The following is a 19,260-nucleotide window of genomic DNA, read 5'->3' as shown; positions in this document are numbered from 1 at the left end:
GGAACCAGGCTAAGCCAAGCCCAGCAGGCACCAGCACAGGAAATAAGCCCTCCCAGATCCCAGGTATGTCCCTTCTGTTTCCATATATCCTGTGACAGGGAGGCATTTGCCCCACACAAGACCAGTCTGGCTACCTGCATTTGTGCAGAACCTTGACACAAAACTTTCCTTTCCTCCAATTCACAACAGTTTGAGCCACTCTCCCTGGAGGTATTTAAAAGTGATGCAGATAGGGCACTTGGGGACACAGTTTAGTGGTGGACTTGGCAGTGCTGGGTTAATGGCTGGACTTAATCTTAGAAGTCATTTCTATCACTCCATGCAATAGGATGCATTGTACAGACACTCCATATGGAAAATGCAGCCTCGGGAATAGAATCAGTTCACTCTCTGAACAACACTGCAGAGGAGAAGCAATGGCTGTTACCTTTCTCTGCCCTCAGCACATGCTAGGGAATAGAACAGTACTGTTTCATGCTGCCATCTCAAGACATGAAAATGGAGCTCCTAAAATGGATTTACATTACCCTAACTCTAATTACCTTTTACCTCTAAATGCAATTCTTTGACATTGCTGATTATATAAAACATCTGAGTTGAGTAAGCTGCAGTCTCACACAGTCCAATGCTGGAAAGACAACTCTGCTGTAGATAAAACAAGTACATTCCACTTATACTAATCAAGACAAAATTACTACCAAGTACTTTTGTAAATCTGCAACTACCAGGGCTAATTAAGGATAACAGAGTAGAATCAAAGTGCATGTTAAAAACAAAAGCCTTTGAAACACTGACTACATTTTAAACACCCACATAAAGTATGTGCCAATGACATACAAGTGTACCTTCTTCATACATGTCTTCTAGCAAATAAGCTTCTGCTCTGTCTTTCAGGGCATTCACATTGGTTGGTTCTAGCTGCAGAACTTCTGTACAAAGTTTGATGGCTTCTGTAGCCTGCTGATTCTAGAGAGGCAAAAATAAAACTCATGTAGTTGTGGGAGTTTTGCTTCATGTTTGTCTTGAAGACATTTACAGATGGAGATAAGCAGAATTACCTTTGACATGCAGTGACAGATCCTTTCTTTGGCACGAGTAGAATAAATTGGGACTTCTGGCTCAGTTTTCATTACAGATTCATATTTACCGATAGCATCTTCATACCTGTTTTAATCATAAAGTGTAATATCATTGAATGTTATCACTATCTCAGGGTGTTGCATTTTATTTTAAAATTATTTAAATTCACAGATTCTCCCATCCTTCTACCAAAGGACCTTCCCTTCATACTGCGAAACAACAGTATGAAGGAAACTTGCAGGCACTTCAAGGATTATATCCCCATTCCCTTTTCTGTGCTGTGAGACAGAAGAGCAGGCACTAGGCCTGTCAGGCTTATGCAGAAAGTAACAACTGCCATCCCTCAGCATATAGAGCCAAGGGTCTCCAGATCTGCCTGCTGCCCAACATGACATTGCACTTCAAAATAAGAATCTCCCCCGCTGATTCCTGAGATGGACTCAGTTCTGTGCTCACAGTAAGAGTCCAGACTATCTGCACACTACAAAAGGTACCTATTCACAGTGGTACAAAAAAGCTCCTTATGCCAGTTTTAATCAGGTAGATGTTTTCTCGTTTTCTTCTTCACAAGTCACACAGTAAAGTGTTATTTTGCTGTGAAGGCCTCAAAATGCTAAAGCTATATAGTTTGAGTGAGAAACAGATTAGAACATTTATCTAAAAATGCCAGAGTAAGATTGAATCCACGGGTTGCTACAAGCTAGAAAAATGCAAGCCCTCAGATTCCCTGAAACTGTGCTGATGCTGAATTATGTAAGTGAAAAGAGTCCAAACAGGCTTCTGGCTCAATAAAACTGGCATCAGTTGTACTTATTCACATCCCAATGTACTTCATTTAAAAAAAGCCACTTTGACAAAGTCTAATGATTTGTTCGGGGTCCTTACAGCTGGATGTCATGTGCTTGGACCACAAAACTGAAGTAAAGCAAGAACTACAAGAATACAGAGGCACTGTCTATCATTTAACAGGGTGCATAAAAAAAAGCTTATCAGTCAGAACCACTTCTGACATGAAAGCACTGCAGAGTTTCTAAGTGGTTTTAGTCTTAAGGTAGAGTCCTTTCATCACAGAATAGCTGAAGTTGGAATGAACTTCTGGAAATCATCGGGTCTAACCCCACTGCTCACACAGGACCATCTCTAGAAACCTGTCTGTAACTGTGTCCAAAATGCTTTTGTGTAACTCTAAAGTGGGGAGATTCCATAACCCCCTGGACAACCTGCCAGTGGAAACGAGGCAGTATAAAAAACATTTCCTTATGTTCCAAGCGAATTTCCTGTTTCAGTTTGCACCCATTGGCCCGATCCCATCACAGCACACCACGGAGCAGAGGCTGGCTCAGCCTCTTTGCACCCTCCCTTCATTGATGAAGTCACCCTGTAGCAGAGAAGTCTCAGGGCAAACATTCTCAGCCATCCCAGCTTTTCCCAGGAGAGAGATGCTCCCCACTTCCAATCTTAGTGGAACTTCGCTGGACTTTCTGAGTAGCTTCATCTCTCCTGCACTGGGGAGCCCAGTGCTCAGGTGTGGTCTCAGTGCTGAGTAATATGAGAGCTGAAAACTCTCATCCCTATGTTTGTCTTACTACCTGCTGCAGAAAGAAGTTAAGTATGCAAAAGGCACACGGTGTCATCAGAAGGAATCAGAATAGAATAGTTGCTATGCGAGTCAATATTTATTTTGATTGTAATTTGAGAGCTCTGCTCAGTACCCACTTCAACTGACACATGCAAAAAGCATCACTTTAATCAGCTCTTCATCAGTAAGTTGATGCCTCAACTCTGGGTTTTTTCTATTTTTTTCCCCTTTAATATAGCAGTGAATACTCACCTGCCTTCTCTGATGAATTGCTCCGCTGACTCAATCTGCTTATTGAGTTTCTTTACTTGCTTATAGAGAGAGAAGCATTGCTTATGGTCTTGGTCCAGTTTCAGACATTCCCGTACCTCACTTTTCACAGGGAGGTATGGAGAAGGGGGAAAAAAAAAACAAAATCAACCAAAAAAACTAGGTCACCACATACTATGAAATTTTACCTAGAGACACAATGCAGCATATATAAACTGTCCACAACAACACTTGAGTTCCTTACACAAATCTCTCCCTTCATCCAAATATTAATATAAAGTGAGACAAACAAGAGTCTTCCAAAGCATACAGGGATATATATCTGGCTTTAGTTTTAATTCTTTAGTGTTGCCAAGCACACAAAAGATTAAATGCTACATGAATAAAAGGATAAGGCATTATCAAAATGTCATCCAGGACTGTCTGCAGGAATGAGAGGCAAACAGCTCTGCACCCCAAGCTCTTCATACCTGGACGCTCCCGTACTTTTTATTTATTCTTAAGCTTGTAGCCTTAACTTAAGACATCTTCTGTTTGCATCTTACACCTAACTTCAATAGAGGTTTAAGGTTACAAAAAAAAAGCTCCACTAAAGGAAATTTAGAGAAGCTCTTCCTTCTAGGAGAAATACAATGAAGACAGCACTTGTAAGCGACTCCAAAGGACAGAGACTCTGGCTTCTGTTTAAGGAAACGATGCCTGGAACCATTGATGGCTGATCTTGCCAAGAATAAACATAGGTGTCCTCACTGCCAATCCTTAGTTTCTAGAAAGGAACTTGCTTTATATGATCTTGATCACAGTTGATTCTCCATTCAAACTCCATACAAGACATACTTCATGATTTATCATGACCTATATAATTTTTTTTTCTGTCTCAATTATAATGATTATAGAAAATAATAAAGTTACCTGAGAGATAATTCATGGTCCCCCAGCTGATAATATATTCTGCTGATTTTATAGAAGGCTTCAGTATTATCATTCTTTAATTTGGCAGCAGCTTTCAAGTCACTAATGGCTTTGCTTGGTTCCCCTTCCTTTATATAACACTCTGCTCGAAGTTCCCGTAGCTCTGCATCCCAAACACAAACCTTGAGAAATCAAAATTAAAGCTTGTTTTTGGTCCATAACACTTCACTTCTTTTCCTCCCCAAAACAAAAATCCCATTTAATTTCGCTTTGCCAACTGCAATAGCATAAGGTTCAAGCTCCATGCAGAGCTCATGAAATTAGCATCTCTGCTTCCTGGTGGATGCTGTGATGCACCTGCCCAAATAGAAAAACAAAGGCCTGAAAATTTTGTAAATAATTCAATGAACTCATGCAGAGAGATGAATTAAATCTACTGGCACTGCTTAAATGAGGACAGTCTGTTGAGCCTCCAGAAAGGGATATCAGAATCATAAATTATTGTATCTTCCCAAAAGAATAGAGGTAATGAACAGCAAGGACCAAGCTGTTGGTTGTCCTCTAGGAGGAAGCCTGTGAATAAGATGTAGCTCCACCAATTTTGACCTTAATATCTGGATTTTAAGCATAAAGAGAGGTAAAATTGTCACAGTAAGGCAAAACTAATCACTCATGAGGAACTGCCAATCAAAATTTGGTTTAGGGAATTAAATCTGTGTCTTATCAGTTGTTTGGAAACTATCATTTTAGAGGAGGCTTTCCTGCTTTTCCACATTGCCTCCCCATAAACCAATTCCCACACTGTGGCAGTTTCGTCACCAAAGCTCCAAGGCTGTAAACTCCAAGTCAACAGCACTAATGTGTATGAGCAGAGTCACAGCAGTTAACTATCTTCTAGTACATTTCTATATGACACACAAAATTCCCACACGATTGAGTTATTTACATTTGCACTATTGGGCTATCTACACCAATTAAGACTGAACAAATACAGATATCTAAGGAACAAACTGAAAATTCAGCTAGCTGTCTAAATTTTTAATTTTGTGGGGGTTTTTATCTTTTGTTACTTCATTTCCTAAAGACAAAAACTGTCATCATATATGCAATAAAAAACAGATTAAAAAACCCCTAACTCCTCTAACTTGGCATAGATTCACTGGTTTCAGAAAAACTTTTTCCCAGCTTCCCCAAGAATACCAAATTGTAGAAAAACAGGAAAGTATAATCAATAAAGTTATCTGTAATGGAGGTTTCACTGAAGTATCTTTAAGACAAACTATTATTCTGACTTCTTCTGCAGCTAGTGCTCAGCTCTCTCTTCTCACCAAGATCATTACAGACCACAGTGCTCAGCAAAACGAAACTGGTTACACCGAAGTTATTTTCGCATAAGAGAAGAAACTATTAAACAAAAACACACAGATGTCAGACAGGAGCTCTTATTTCCTTTCACAGTACCGTTTGACTTAACACTTACTGCCAAGATTTCATCAAGAAGAGAAATAGCAGCTTTGTAATCCTCTTGCTGGTAGGCAGATAATGCTTGTGAATGTAGGCGCTGCAGCTCATCAGATTTTGTCAGCTGAGTCTGGGCTTCTTTTTCCTCATTATTGCTAGGATTGGATTTGAGCTGCAAACATGAACAAGGAGAGACTTAAATGCTTGTTCAAGGATCTCTTTCAGTCCCATTAAGAATCAGATCATGGAGAACTGACTAAAGATGCAAATAAAGCAAAATTAGTTTCAAAACTCCATTGGAAGCATTTCTACCTCTGAACTTCAGAAGAAAGAAACATTTTGAGATACAGTACAAGATGTCAGAAGTCAGAGAAATCCAATTCTTCACGCTTCATCAATCACCACTGGACACAACAGCCACTGTCTCCCATTACCTGCTGGATGTTGCAGACCTCTCTGTAACCCAATTAATTCACCTCTGCTGTCAGTTGTTAAACACTGGATTCCTCAGCAGCAGTAGACAGTGTAACCACGTGGTATAAGTGCATCTCTAACTTTTAGCACTATAGATATTTATAACTTCATGACAGAAATAAATGAAACATGTTCCAGACAGCTGTTTCTGTGAAAGTTGTATTTCTTGTATCTTCCCCAGAAAGAGTGGCTACAGCCAGGGAAAAGGCCCAGCTAGGCAGTCATGCATTCTGTTTCTTACATAGTTTTAAACAACTATGTTTTAAAGTCTAAGGTTTTTGTCTACAAGGACTCTTCATTTCTCTAACCCCTCTCTCTGAGCAAGCAGAAGTTGTTACATTGTACTTGCCCTTTTCACTCAGGCAGGTTTATATTTTTAAAGAAAATTTAGAAAAAGATCTTTCAAGCAACTTGACTATCACCCAGGAAGATAGACATGGCCAAAAAGATTCTCAGCCATTCCCCTGCAAACCCATGGAATTTGTAACATTACTGTAGCTTGAAAGAAGCTTCACACTTATTGCTGATCAGAATGACTTTCAAAGTTTAAAAGGGACAGATCAGCATGCCCTTATTTTGTTTTTATTTAAAAACTTGCATCATCTTGCATTCCATACATAGAATGTGAACTAAAAGTCACTCAAAGGCATCCAATACTTTTTTTCTTTCCCCATTTATCTTGAAGTGTCTTCTTCCCTTTTTCTCATCAGTAAGTTCTCAAAACACATGTATTTTGTGCTTATATCTCTAATGTAATTCAGCTTCATCCCTCAGAAGTCCTTTACCAGAATTTCCCCTGGTTTTAAGACTTGACTATATCAAAGGGAAACGCCTAAATGGTACATCAAAATCATGCACAGGTCCCACACTTTGTCTTCAATTCCTCTTTATAAATCTTTTTTAACCTCATGCAGTTTTTCATTTTAACTGGCAAAGACTAAGTTGTACTTAGACCTCAAAATCCTCCTTTATTGCCTTCACCATCTTTCAGCAGGAGGAGAGGAACGTGATCGAAGAGTTTTCTTTCTTTGTAGGCTGATTCCCAACATATGTATCATAAAGCTTTCCTTCCAGTTAGAACTCTGCCTGTAAGCCCTTGATGCTGTGCATCCACTCTCTCCCTAAAATCAGGAGCCTGTAGCAGAGACAAATTTCTGCATCTGTAATTTTAAAAACTACCAAGTCTACAAAACTCCCTGAAATTCTGACTCTTCAGTTCCAGCTGACTTGTTTGATTTCTTCCTTAATCTCTCAGCATTTTCCTCTTAAAAATTAAGAGCCTTTGGTATGGATGAGCTTTAGGCTTCCATACAAACTCAGATAACACCGCAGTTCTTAGACTCATGGTATGTTTCATGCAATATATTTGGAGAAAATGTCAGTGGAATATGAAAAGCAACATTACAATCATGGAGGCAAGTCCAGTAGTATTCAAGACCATTTGAGCGAATCATCTTAGGTAATTTTAGGTAGCACAACATGTCCAGTTAAAGACGGAAATTTTTCAAGGTATCATTCAAACAGAAGTGTTTGTGTGCTACAGTATGATGAAAATACACACTAATAAGCTCTTACTAAGTAATTAGCATATTTCTATGATGCTCAAATCAGTAATGTTAACTGAAGCAAAAAGAAGCCTGTTCATACAGATTGTGAAAAACAGCCTGAAGGGAACTGAGAGAACCTCCATGGTTTATGGTATCTAAAATCAAGACATCCATGCACTCAAGGCCAGTGCACAGAGAAAAGCCCTGCCTTGGTAATATATCAGGTAACACAGCTATAATGAGAGACAGACGGGGGGGGAGGGGATAAAAAACAAGGAAATATTTAAATACCTTTTATTTTTTAACTAGGAAGCTACAAATGATCACTGTACCAGACAAATGTATTTGGAAAACTCTATGTTACTCTGATGTGGTTAACAGAGCCTCAAACACCCAGTTTTGATTGCCTAGTAACTTAACCTAATTTGATTAACTTACAGAGCCATAAAATGGCTTCTCCCACCTACATCCAAAACAGTATTATTACTCATACCAACCAACCATGGAAAGCTGGTGTCCAATATATTTTGCAACAGGCAAGGGTTTAGATGAGAAAGCAATTTTGCAGATGTACAGAGCTCAGTCACTTGGTCTTGGCTGACATCTAGTGGAGCTGGAAGCAGCACCTTCAATGTCGAGCTTTGAAGTGGTTTGCTCTTCCAAGGCAGACAGAATTGTGTATTAGGACACCTCAATTTACAGTATTTATTGCAATAAATTGCAACTGTGAGCATTACAGTCAGTCTTAAAAAAGACTAGAAATTCAAAGAAATATAACAATTTAGTCCTTTCCTCACTTTCCAATAGACAAGGCAGAAGTTCTGCTCTTATTCTGTACTTTCTATAGAATTCACAAACTCAAATGCATTTTCTCTAGAACATTAGCAGAGTCACTAACAACACTGCAAGGCACACAATCAGGGCTCCCAGGATTTGCATTGCTTTTGTCACCTTTCCAGAAGGCCTTCCATCAACTAAAGCATGCCAATATCCCTTTTATTTTCAGTAAAAATGCTTACAGATAAAATAAACATTCCAGGGCTTTCATGGCTTAAGGCCCTGGACATGAGTGTTGATGCATCCACAGACCTGTCCTGCTGACTTCTATTAATCAGAAATCAATAAACCAAACAAAAGGAACTTGATATTAAAGCACATGAACACAACACCGAAGTTGTAGCAGAGAAATAATTACTATTCATATAGCACGAGCAACAAAATCACCAAAGGAATTCTGCTTACTCCTTGTTTCATGTGGAAAACCTGACCCATGTAAACAAATTCAATCAGCTTGACTCATCTGTTGGCCAAATGGAGAAGTTTTTAGAAATGCAGTATTGCTTGATATGTGAAGGCATAAGTCTGAATCATACCCTCTTATCTAAACCTCACGACTAATTTCAGCCAACAGGAAAGTACAGTAAAAAAAAAAAAAAAAAAAAAAAAAACAACAACAACAACAACAACAACAAAAAACTAGCTAAAAATAACACATGAAGGCTGGAATCTCAAGAGACTCTGCTCCCAAAAAGGAATACTGCATCCTTTGCAGCTAGGCATTTCCACTGCCTGCTCTCACACTAGCACTGCCTCACAAGACAGTCAGTATTGATATGCCATAGAGGGCAGGAATATACAGAGAAAATGCTTAACAATCAATCATTAAAATATATTTAGAGTGCTCACCATTAAACTTTTCACTGATACTATGAAATTATATAGAAAGAATTTGAGGACATGAATTTTCTTTTCTTTTCATGAGTACACATTAAAGGATAGGTTTACCGTTATGTATGAATAATAGTTACAATGGTTTTTTTAAGTTCTATACAAAGCCATTGGTCTTACAAGCTGGGAAAGTTTACCTGTCATCCTTCCCTCCATTCATATGGGCTGAATTTTTCTTGCTTTCTCTCCCTCAAAAATGACTGCATCTCCTAAACTGTTGAGATCCCTTTTAAGGAACATGACTACAAGAGAAGGGATGGCAAATTTGAAAGATTTAGAAAATAAGGGAAATCTCTCAAAGAAACAGGTATTCTAGATAAAGATTTCAAGGCATGTAGCACAATTTAATCCACTCCCCATATGAATAATTTAACCTATTACAAAATTACTACTTTAGTATTTACTCATTTTGCTTGAATACGCTGTGCTTAACTGGAAATTATGCTCTTCAAAACAGACCACTGGACAGCTCTCTAAGTACAGAGACAATACTGTTCACAGAACAAAGAAAAATGGAAGTCAGATTGAGGACTAATATGCTATTTTCATAAATTAGCCTCTGCAAAGAAACTGCTCTACTTCAGACTTAAAGCCTGATTGAGTACTGAAACTATTTGACTGACCGAAGGCAGCAACTAAATATTTGCAGCAGGCTTGGCAATAGGGAAAGATACTTGACAGTTGACTGAAGAAACAATTCTATATGCAGCATTAAGCAATACTTCAAGAAACAGCAACTGCAAAGAGATGCGCACACAGACTCACAATCAACACTGGCAGTGCGTAATTGCTACTGCAGCAACTGTGTCCTCAGTTAATCCCAGCTGAACTACTCTCTCCCACATCTGCAGATAGCAGGGCTGCACTGCTATCAATCCACAAACTCCTAAGAAACTTACTGAGGAAGAAGCAGCCAGAGGTACTGCTGTTACTTGAACTTCAGAATACGCTGCTGGAGCATTGCTACAAACACAAGAACTGCCTGGTGCATTTCTACCTGCAAGAGCCATTCCTCGCAGCTGTCCTGCAGAGCATACACTCTGGTTTTTGTCATCCACATTCACTAGTAAGACTACCATTAAACATCTGCAATCTGCACCACACAACTTTTCTCATCACTCTCTTCAAAGAAAGCCAACAAGACGCCACCTGTTACATTGCAAATTCCCCTTGTTTTGGCTTAAGGGACATGCCAGCTGTTCAAACTAGCAACCCTTGAAGGGCAAGCAAGAATGAATAATGTATCTTATTTATACTCATATTTACAGATTTTGTCCAGTAGAAAAAAAAAACAGATTCACATTCTCTGAGGGCTTCTTTTTCTGGAGATAGATCAGCTTACCTTTGCAGAACAGGCCTGAAATGCACAAAACACCCATCAAAACTAAAAATAGCCCAAGTGAGTTTTAAGTGGCTAATATCCAACTACATGTATATGGAAACAGCACAACTCCTGATCATGGAGAGAAAGTACTGTCAAGACATTCATAAAGATGGAAAACACTGTAGATTAGGAGACAGAGAGGGATGCCACTGAAATGTACTGATTTATCTGCTCACTGACTAAATTAAGAGCCAACAATTCTTTTGGAACTGGTAGAAAGAGATAGGAACCTGCAAAGGTTAATCCATGATGCCCCAGTGATTTCCCAGGGAAACAACAATATACTGATTAAACTAGAGCTCAACTCTATAATTTGAGTCCCACATCACATTTTTCTGAATGAAGGCTGCTCCCTAATACAGCTATCAATAAGAAGAGATCATGAAGTGCCAGGCACACACAAAAAAGACTTTCCAAAGTGCTCCATTGTTTCAGGCAACACCCCATTTTATCTGCATCACTATACTGCAACTTCATTGGTCATTTCTTCATACAAAGTTGCTTAGCTACTACGCCTGCAAAGAACAAAAAAGAAACTCAGGCCTAGATACCATATACTGTATAGACCCTCAGAGTTCAGATGTGACCTTGGCTCAGAACCCAACCTTAGAAGTAGTGATGTAGTTCAACACTTGTCTCCAACTTACCACATTTTTGAAGTCATCCTCTGCTTCATCAAATTTTCCTTGCTTAAGCAGTAAGTGTCCTCTCTGTAATCTGGCCTGAAATCAAACAACTTTTTATTTACAAATGGGAACTGAGTAAAGTATGAACACAAGCTTCATTTTAGTATGGTTAACAAGCTGAAACAAAGATCATGACACCCATTCTTTGTCTTTTTGATTTAATGATGTTCTTATTAGGCCTCTTTAAAGGCAAAGGACTGCTCTGCACCAGAACTGAGAGACAAAATGCAGAAAATTTTTATGGAAAGAACTCATTTGAAAAGTTTCACAAATCAAAGTGAATGTGACTTTACACCACTTTCCTGATTATAACTGCTTACAGATTAAGTAAATAGCAGAAATAATAAACAATAAACAATTCCTACATTTAATTATTTCATTAAACTCTCACAGTAATAGAAGCTACGTAAAAAGACAAGTCAATGTCAAGTCAAGAAGACTTCAATTTATAATATTTTCATACAACAGTGGATTTAACACTTGCTCCTTTATTGTCAGCTATACAGGACATGCCACTGCCCACAAAAAATGGAGGCGAGAGAAGCAGTTGGAGAGGACTCCATCATAAGTTTCCAACTAGTGAGCCAGTCTCCATACAGTACATAGAATCAAGAAAGGGGTAAGCAAATCAGAACTTGTAACAGTCACACAAGAATGTAGTGAGATTAGGACAGTTCCTGTGGAAAACAGATAACTCAAATGCCAATTAAGAGAAAAAAACTCCAGAGACATTTATGTGCTCTCTTCTCCCTGTCCAAAATGGCAAAGCCTTGGTGAATAACAGAATAACCATGAGTGAAAGAAGTGTTTAGTACAAATCCATTAACTTAGTAAAACTAGTAGTTGTTCAAGTAACTGTCTAGACTGTACTCAGCATAGTTGCAAATTAAGGCACATACACCATTGCTATTATTTTATCCACTTTAAAGCCCTCTGAGGGATAATGCATTCTCTATTCCTGTCAAGCAAAGTCTGAAAAAAAACCCAAACGTTCTTTGAAGCAGTTTTTTTCTTTACACTTGAACAATCTTCAATTCAGTAATACTTACTGATGTGAAGTCCTGCTTTAATTCAACCACTTTACTTAAATCGCGAATTGCTGCTTTAGATTTGCCCATGGCTAAGTACACTGTGGCTCTTCTGTAATAAGCAATGTAGTTCTCAGAGTCTCCCTCTGCAAATGAACAAACAGTAATCAGAATACTATCTCAAAGCCACTGAAATTTCTGGTACAGTGGAACTGTAATGACTAAAAATAGATCATGCGACTTTTAAGCCACTGGAAATAATGGTATACATTAATAAGACATAAAATTTGCAATATCATGCAAGCAGTATTTTCTATGCAGTTTAATTATTTAACAATAAAGATTACAGAAATACAGTAAATGGAAAATAATTGAGAGTGAAGGTCAAATAAGTATGTGTTCTTCAGCTTTATATGGGAGAACAGCCTCTATGTACTAATGCTTTACTTCCAACTGCAGGCCTATATTTGAAAGCACATTAATTCATCATTACCCAGCCCAGGTGCTGATTGCTGTATCAGATAAATGGAAATATTCCCAAAATTACTAGCGTTAGTGCAATGTCAACACAAACACAAACTCTTTATATAGTTCATTGAAATATCAGCAACTTCTTTCTTTACTAATAAAGTAGGCACCAACATTTCCTCTCAGCAGCAGAAAAATGCACACACATATCAAAACATGAAGGCTAACTTCAGGGCCCACACACTTCATGTTGTCTCCTGGTCAAAATTCCAAGATCCAGTGATTTTAACACTCTCCAAGCTAGCACATATACCTGTACAAGAGGCAAACATCAGGCTCGGAAAACAAGAATAATATTCTTCTCATTCTTCTCTATACAATACTTCACAGAAACAGGTGACAGTTACTGTGGGCTCTCAAAGAAAAGTAACCACCAAAACCACCCAATGCTGGAAGATAAGAAACCTTTTACTATGCTATTAAAAACTTAATAATCAATCCAGAATTTGCAGACAGGGGACATCCATATCTGAAGAACAGAAGGAGTATTTTTTTCCCTCACATCATTTGAGGTTAAAGTTGAATTTAAAAATAAATGGAAGAAATAGCACCACCAAAAATCTTATGATCAGCAACCAAGTTTCATAGCTGGCCACCTCCACTAACAAAACACTAGTTCAGTTCTCACTGAGAAAGCTATCTGCTCTCTTCCACTACAGTATCTTGGTTGCGAAAATGCTGATCTCCAGAGCTGAAATTTAATAGGAACTCCCATGCTGTATGCCTCTTTGTGTGTCAGATTATAAACATAAAATAAATTCACCTGCTACTACCCTTAAAAAAAAAAAAAAAAGCTGCATTGAGTCCTAAATGTGTAGACTGGGTACAAATCAGCAGCTGAAATTAAAGAACTTTATTAATACACAAAGGATGAAAGGTAGGAAAGAGCTAACGTAGAAAGCAATTCCAGAACCAGATGATTATCTGACAGATGGTTTTGCCTCAGTACTCCAACAGTAACGAACAGCAACTGACACTTACCCAGACAGAGGGCATAAGCTGGGATTGAAGAAAGAGTTGAAAATTTAACTGAAGAGAGGTAATACGGACAGTATTCTTCTTCTATTTTAGATGTTTGGGGAAAAAAAATAGACTGGCTGAGGCAAGACAAAGATCTATTTACCTCACCGTCTACAATGCGATACAGCCAGGAAAGAATTCTTACCTCCTCACAAGCACAGATGACAAACCATGCTTAAAATCTTCTAAAAAAGGAAAAATCCAAAGAAGAAGTCTGATGTAAATGAGGCAATCAGGCTAAAATCAGCAGCCAACTAAGAATCCCAAAGGATCACAACTGATATGGTCACACCATATTTCTACAAGCTGCTGAGCGCAGCTGGCAAAGCAGTGGGTTCACCCAGGCAGGCACCTCACACCACTGCTGCCTCTACAGCATCACCAGGAACCGCACAGCCACACACTGAACTGGTCTCCTCATCAAATCCAAGTTCAAGTTTGCCAACCAATAATAAAGGAAAAAATCACGCTGCAGCACTAACTGTGCACAGATCACACAGATGTTGTTGGCAGCAACACACAAACCAAAGGAGTAACAGACTGCATCTAGGTGGAACAAGGAGCATCCATAGCAAAAAAAAAAAAAAGAGAAGTTGTGTTCTCCATTCTCTTTGTGTAAGGGAAATTGATCTTTGAGAATGCAAAGAAAATATTAATAACTCAGAAACAACCAATGTTTCATTTACATCTCACTATTAAACCAAGGCATAAATAAAAAAATAAAGGCATAAATAAAAAATAGTACAACTCATCAATGTATAACATCTTAGTAATATGCTTTTCATAGAGGAAAAAATGCACTTGTACACCTATAACAAAGTCCAACAACTTAAAACCAAACCACGCAATTAAGAAACTGCATTGTTAATGGACATTAACTGTTAACTGACACTAACTGTACCGTTAATGCTCTTTACTGGTGCTGTCTCTATGCTTCAATTAAAGGATTTTAATCCACTAAGTTGCTTTAAAGTTCTTAAAAGCAAACATTTAACTTCTCCGTTTGTTAAAAATGCAAAACACCAAACAAGAAAGAATTCACTGGCTGACTACAAGAGGACAATTTTGCTCTCCGCTGCCAATTCAGTATCTGAAACTTGCAGCATCAGTTTCACTGAGATATCACCTACTTCAAGATTTAATTAAGAGAAAAAAAAGAAGAAAGAGCGCAACTATTTTAAACATTGAGGTTTTTATAGCACTAGATAGGAGAAAGCATGGATAAAGTCAGCCTTTCAAAGACATACTCATACTTTGAAAAACATCATAAAGACGAAACCTGATCTTGATGGGATTAGACAGACAGGGAATACATCATCAAATAATATCAGAGGCAATTATAATTCCTTTCATATAGCTAGCTTCTAGAACAACAGTGACTTACACATTTATGTATCGTGTAGTTAATATAACAGTTTTCTTTTATCAAAACCAAAGCATAAATATTCTACCGCATCTCTGTTGGCTTCTGTCCAAACTGCTGTATAAAGATACCCCAACTTCTGAGACTCATGGAATGCAATTTGCAAAAAAACATGATATTTAATGAACCAAAAAGTGGGAAAAATTCACCCAAAGGTATTTCAGTACAAGAGTTACCTCCCTGAGATACGCACCTATGGCCGCATGAAAGTGAGACAAAGCATCTGCCAGCTGTCCAGCAGCCAATAATTTCTTCCCCATTTCAAGTTGTTTTTCTACTTCTGCATTTATTCCACATTCAGCTCCTTAAAGAAAACAAAAAAGATCAGGGCATTAAATTATAGACCAGTTTGATTATAACAAACACATACAGTGATAATACAATACATGTAATAAACCATTATTGATAGAGGCAGAAGTCACATCTTCTTGCACTTCAGGTAATCTCAGAGGTCTTTTCAAACCTAAGGAATTCTGAGATTCTGTGAAGAACCTGCAGCCTAATAACCTCATAGCATGTCCCAATTAGAATGTGTCAAAGCACACAAGACTCTGCTTTGCACCCCATTGTGACAAGACACTGAATACACATCTACACATTCAGTAACATACTCTGACTTTCAATTTCAGAAGAATCTGGAAAGCACTTGTAACACACACATGCAGCAATTACACAAAGGCTCCAAGTTAAAATTCATGACCCTTATGGTAACATAGTACTTAACCGAGAACTTTTGGCTACTTAAGAGATTGGCTTCTCATCCACTGCACTACTCATCTTCATAATTTCAAGGGCAAACTTCTACAGGACTGCAAGTTTTTGCAGACAATTACAATCCTTTTCCCTTTAACTAGTAGCACAAAAACCACACTAAAGTGGTAAGTCTTTGAAGTGCCAGTTTTGAGTTTAAACCTAATAAACTGCTGCTGCTCAAACAACAGGAAAAGACTACTGTTGAGGAGAAATGAGCACTCAAGTGCAAGTACATGCTTTACATGTATCAACTCAGCAACAGCTTTTTCATGCTTCCTGCAGTCTTCAGGGCAGAATTTCACTACAAATTGCCCACCAGCTTATGACTATTAAAAAACTTTCACACTAGAAAAATTTAAGCAAAGTAACATACTGAAATCCTGAATAAGCACATTACGTTAAAACCCATAGATTTATAACTTATTTCACTCAGATTTTGCACTGAGCTGATTCAGATAGGCATTTTAAATATAAAAATGCCAAAGAACTTCAAAGTTGTTTCTTAGAATCCAAATAAAAATGTTACAGTACAACTGATTGGAAAGTATATCCAAACTTCTCACACTGAAAGGTGGTTAAACAACAATGTATTTGTAATGAATGAACAGTATTTTCTTATCACCAAATCATCATTATTTTAGATGTAGGAGCTCTCAACACATGGGATCTTAATTTAATTTTTCTTTTCTACTCTATTATACAGCTTATAATTCTTTTAATTCTGCATTTGAAGAAAATCCTTGAGCTGTCTATACTAAAAATGAACAAAATCCCCTCTGCATCCATGAGAGAAAGTTCTATCTGCTAAAAGACAGACAATAATTCAGCAAGCTGGATTCAAGGGCTTCAACTCAATTATTTGTTTTAGAACAATGATAGAAAAACATTTTTTTTACTAATGGAAATTACTGCATGAAGTCTGAAATTGCCAGTGAATATTTTTTGTTGAAGTAGATGGAGTTAAAATTGCCAACATGATAAATAATTCTTATTTGAGGATCTTACTAAATGATACATTTTAAAGTCAATTCTGGGTATGTAAAAAATGTATTCCCATTTTATGCAAATGTCCAACTTGCAGCAAAAAAGGACATTCTTCCTTGTTCATTCTGCTTTGCTTAAAGCTTCAATCATCAAGTAGTCCAGTGTCCTTTAAAATGAGTAAGCATTGGAAACACAATGAAAAACTCAGAACTGGAAAAAAATACCTCACCACAAATTTGCCTGACTTTGGTAGTATGCTAGCAGTAAAGCAAGTATCAAACTATAAACAGACTGCAGTATATAACATGACCTAATACCAATTCAAAACTCAAGTTTCATTTGTCCTGTGTTTTCCCACACACAAATACCTGAAATCTTTCAAAACTTGTCAGTTTGGAGTGGTATCCTAGAATTGGGCCATAAATTACTCTTTGAAGAACCTTGCATCTACCCAAATATGGCATTCCATTCCCACAGTCTCAAGCATGCTTGTTTTACATTCAGTCACATCAGGAGAGCTCCGAGAATATATTTTTCCACAGTAAGATATATCTACACAATTTGGTGTCTTTCAAACATGTTGTGTTCAGTGCAGTTTCAGAGTTACATAATACTTTGGGTGGAAGAGCCATCTTTTTCCTTGAAAATAATGAAGATAATTAATAAACCAAATTAGAAAAGTGCCCACTGCTAGCAAACAAGTAACAAAAGCAGGGGCAACATGGATAAATAAAGAAGCATATTGTGAAGTCCTGAAGATTCCCTGTAGAATGAGACTAATTATACTTAGCATACATTAAACCATACATTAAACTTGGCTCTGCAAGATGCTGAACATCATAAACTGGTGCATGAATCTCCAGGAGCAGTCTACATCATCAACCTAACCATGATGAAAAGTAACATTCACCATAACTATTCACTCTGCACTGACCTGACAGCTGGGCTGTTTATTCACAGAAATCTATTGCTTATTCATTTTCTGGCTGTAGGCAAACAATTACTCTAAATAAAGCAGCCCACAGAAAACGTCTGAAAACTGATAACAGAAGCACAAGAGTCCAAGGACTCAAATTCTCTGCAACCTATTTGGGTACCTATGTACTCTTTGGTCTGGGAATGAACCTAAGAACTAAACTGCATCTGGAGCAAAAAAATCCATCAAACCCCACTCCACAGAGCTCTTTCCAACAGATACACATTGGTGAGTTGGACACCACAGGCCCAGTTGAAGAAGCTCTGCAAGCTCCACCAAGAAACGAAATTTACCCAAGAAATACACAAGCTTACCATTTATTTTTAAAAACTTTAATACATTTTAATTTTAATATCATTTCTAAAGACTGCCTAAATGTTAAATGTTCACCCTGGGCCTCAAACAGCCACACACATGAGCCCAGCTGTTAAATCAAGTCAAATATTCTGGATAAATTCAGAGCCTGTAAATCTTTGCACCAGGGAAAGAGTCTAAGAGTCAAAAAAAAACAAAAAAGTCAAACCAACACAAAAAAAACCAAACAAACACAAACCCTCAAACTATTCTCAGATAATTGGTACTAATCCTGACAACTCAATGGACAACAATCAAAAGGTGCAGGAAGAAAGCAGGTGCAGCTAACCTGCTTTTCCAGTTAAATACACTCACTGCAAATAAATTATAACCTCCTGGTAGCATTTTGGTTTTATTAGGATAATTGGTGCTAATATGTAGATACCCAAGTCTACAGACTTCAACTATATCCTTGCATAATCGGTCCCATTCACATTGCAAGGAACTCAAGAAAGTCCTGCAACTTGAAAACAGTTTCAAGATGTTACATTTGTCTACAGGCTCCTGTCTTCCCCCACAGAATTTCCACCTACTTTTTTCTAATTCTTGTTCCCAAGCTGAGTAACAAGATTACAAAAATAAACAGAATTAGTTCCTACTGTGTACCAAAACCAGTTGTTACAATGATAAAGAAGCAGCATGCATGTCACTAATCTTAACTGCATTCATCCAAACCTTTATTTTTCTCTCACAGAGGAGCTTAATCTTGTCAGCTTTATCCTGTCAGGAGAGTGGGAGATCCTGCTTTTGCAACATGTTTTTTATCAGAATGACCCTGAATCTTAAGTTTGCTGCTATTTTTAAACAGTTTGGTCTTGGCTTTAGGTATATTTGCTAACATGATTTTCAAGACCCACATTGAGCTAAGTAAGATGTGGACAAGCACCGACAGTTTTAGAAGCAACACTTCTGAGGTTTCGAAGGAGCCTCAGAGTATCCAGTTGAGGTATATGTAACTTCCACCCATCAAGTTTTCCCTCCTTCCATTTGCAGAGGAACTTGCTAAATACAGCAAAGACTGGCAGACAAAAAACGCCCGCCCTCAAGTAGCCTTTGCTATTTGGGGCAAAAAA

At 37.8% G+C, this 19,260-nt stretch overlaps 1 protein-coding gene across 1 annotated transcript in view; it reads right to left on the bottom strand.

Moving 5' to 3' along the window:
* Positions 1-19,260, bottom strand: part of DNAJC3 (DnaJ heat shock protein family (Hsp40) member C3) — a 31,922-nt gene that overhangs the window by 7,967 nt on the left and 4,695 nt on the right. Inside the window, exons 2-9 of the mRNA XM_056484928.1 lie at positions 15,314-15,424; positions 12,171-12,295; positions 11,083-11,157; positions 5,322-5,474; positions 3,842-4,023; positions 2,912-3,031; positions 1,059-1,164; positions 846-966 (exon numbers count right to left, since the gene is read on the bottom strand). Of these exons, the coding sequence (XP_056340903.1) occupies positions 846-966; positions 1,059-1,164; positions 2,912-3,031; positions 3,842-4,023; positions 5,322-5,474; positions 11,083-11,157; positions 12,171-12,295; positions 15,314-15,424 (993 nt within the window). The remainder of the gene's footprint in view (positions 1-845; positions 967-1,058; positions 1,165-2,911; positions 3,032-3,841; positions 4,024-5,321; positions 5,475-11,082; positions 11,158-12,170; positions 12,296-15,313; positions 15,425-19,260) is intronic.

The sequence above is a fragment of the Oenanthe melanoleuca genome, chromosome 1 (genome assembly GCF_029582105.1).
Source record: "Oenanthe melanoleuca isolate GR-GAL-2019-014 chromosome 1, OMel1.0, whole genome shotgun sequence".
In the NCBI taxonomy this organism is placed as follows: Eukaryota; Metazoa; Chordata; class Aves; order Passeriformes; family Muscicapidae; genus Oenanthe; species Oenanthe melanoleuca.
The sequence above is the reverse complement of the archived record's forward strand: the minus strand, read 5'-3'. Positions and strand labels throughout refer to the sequence as shown.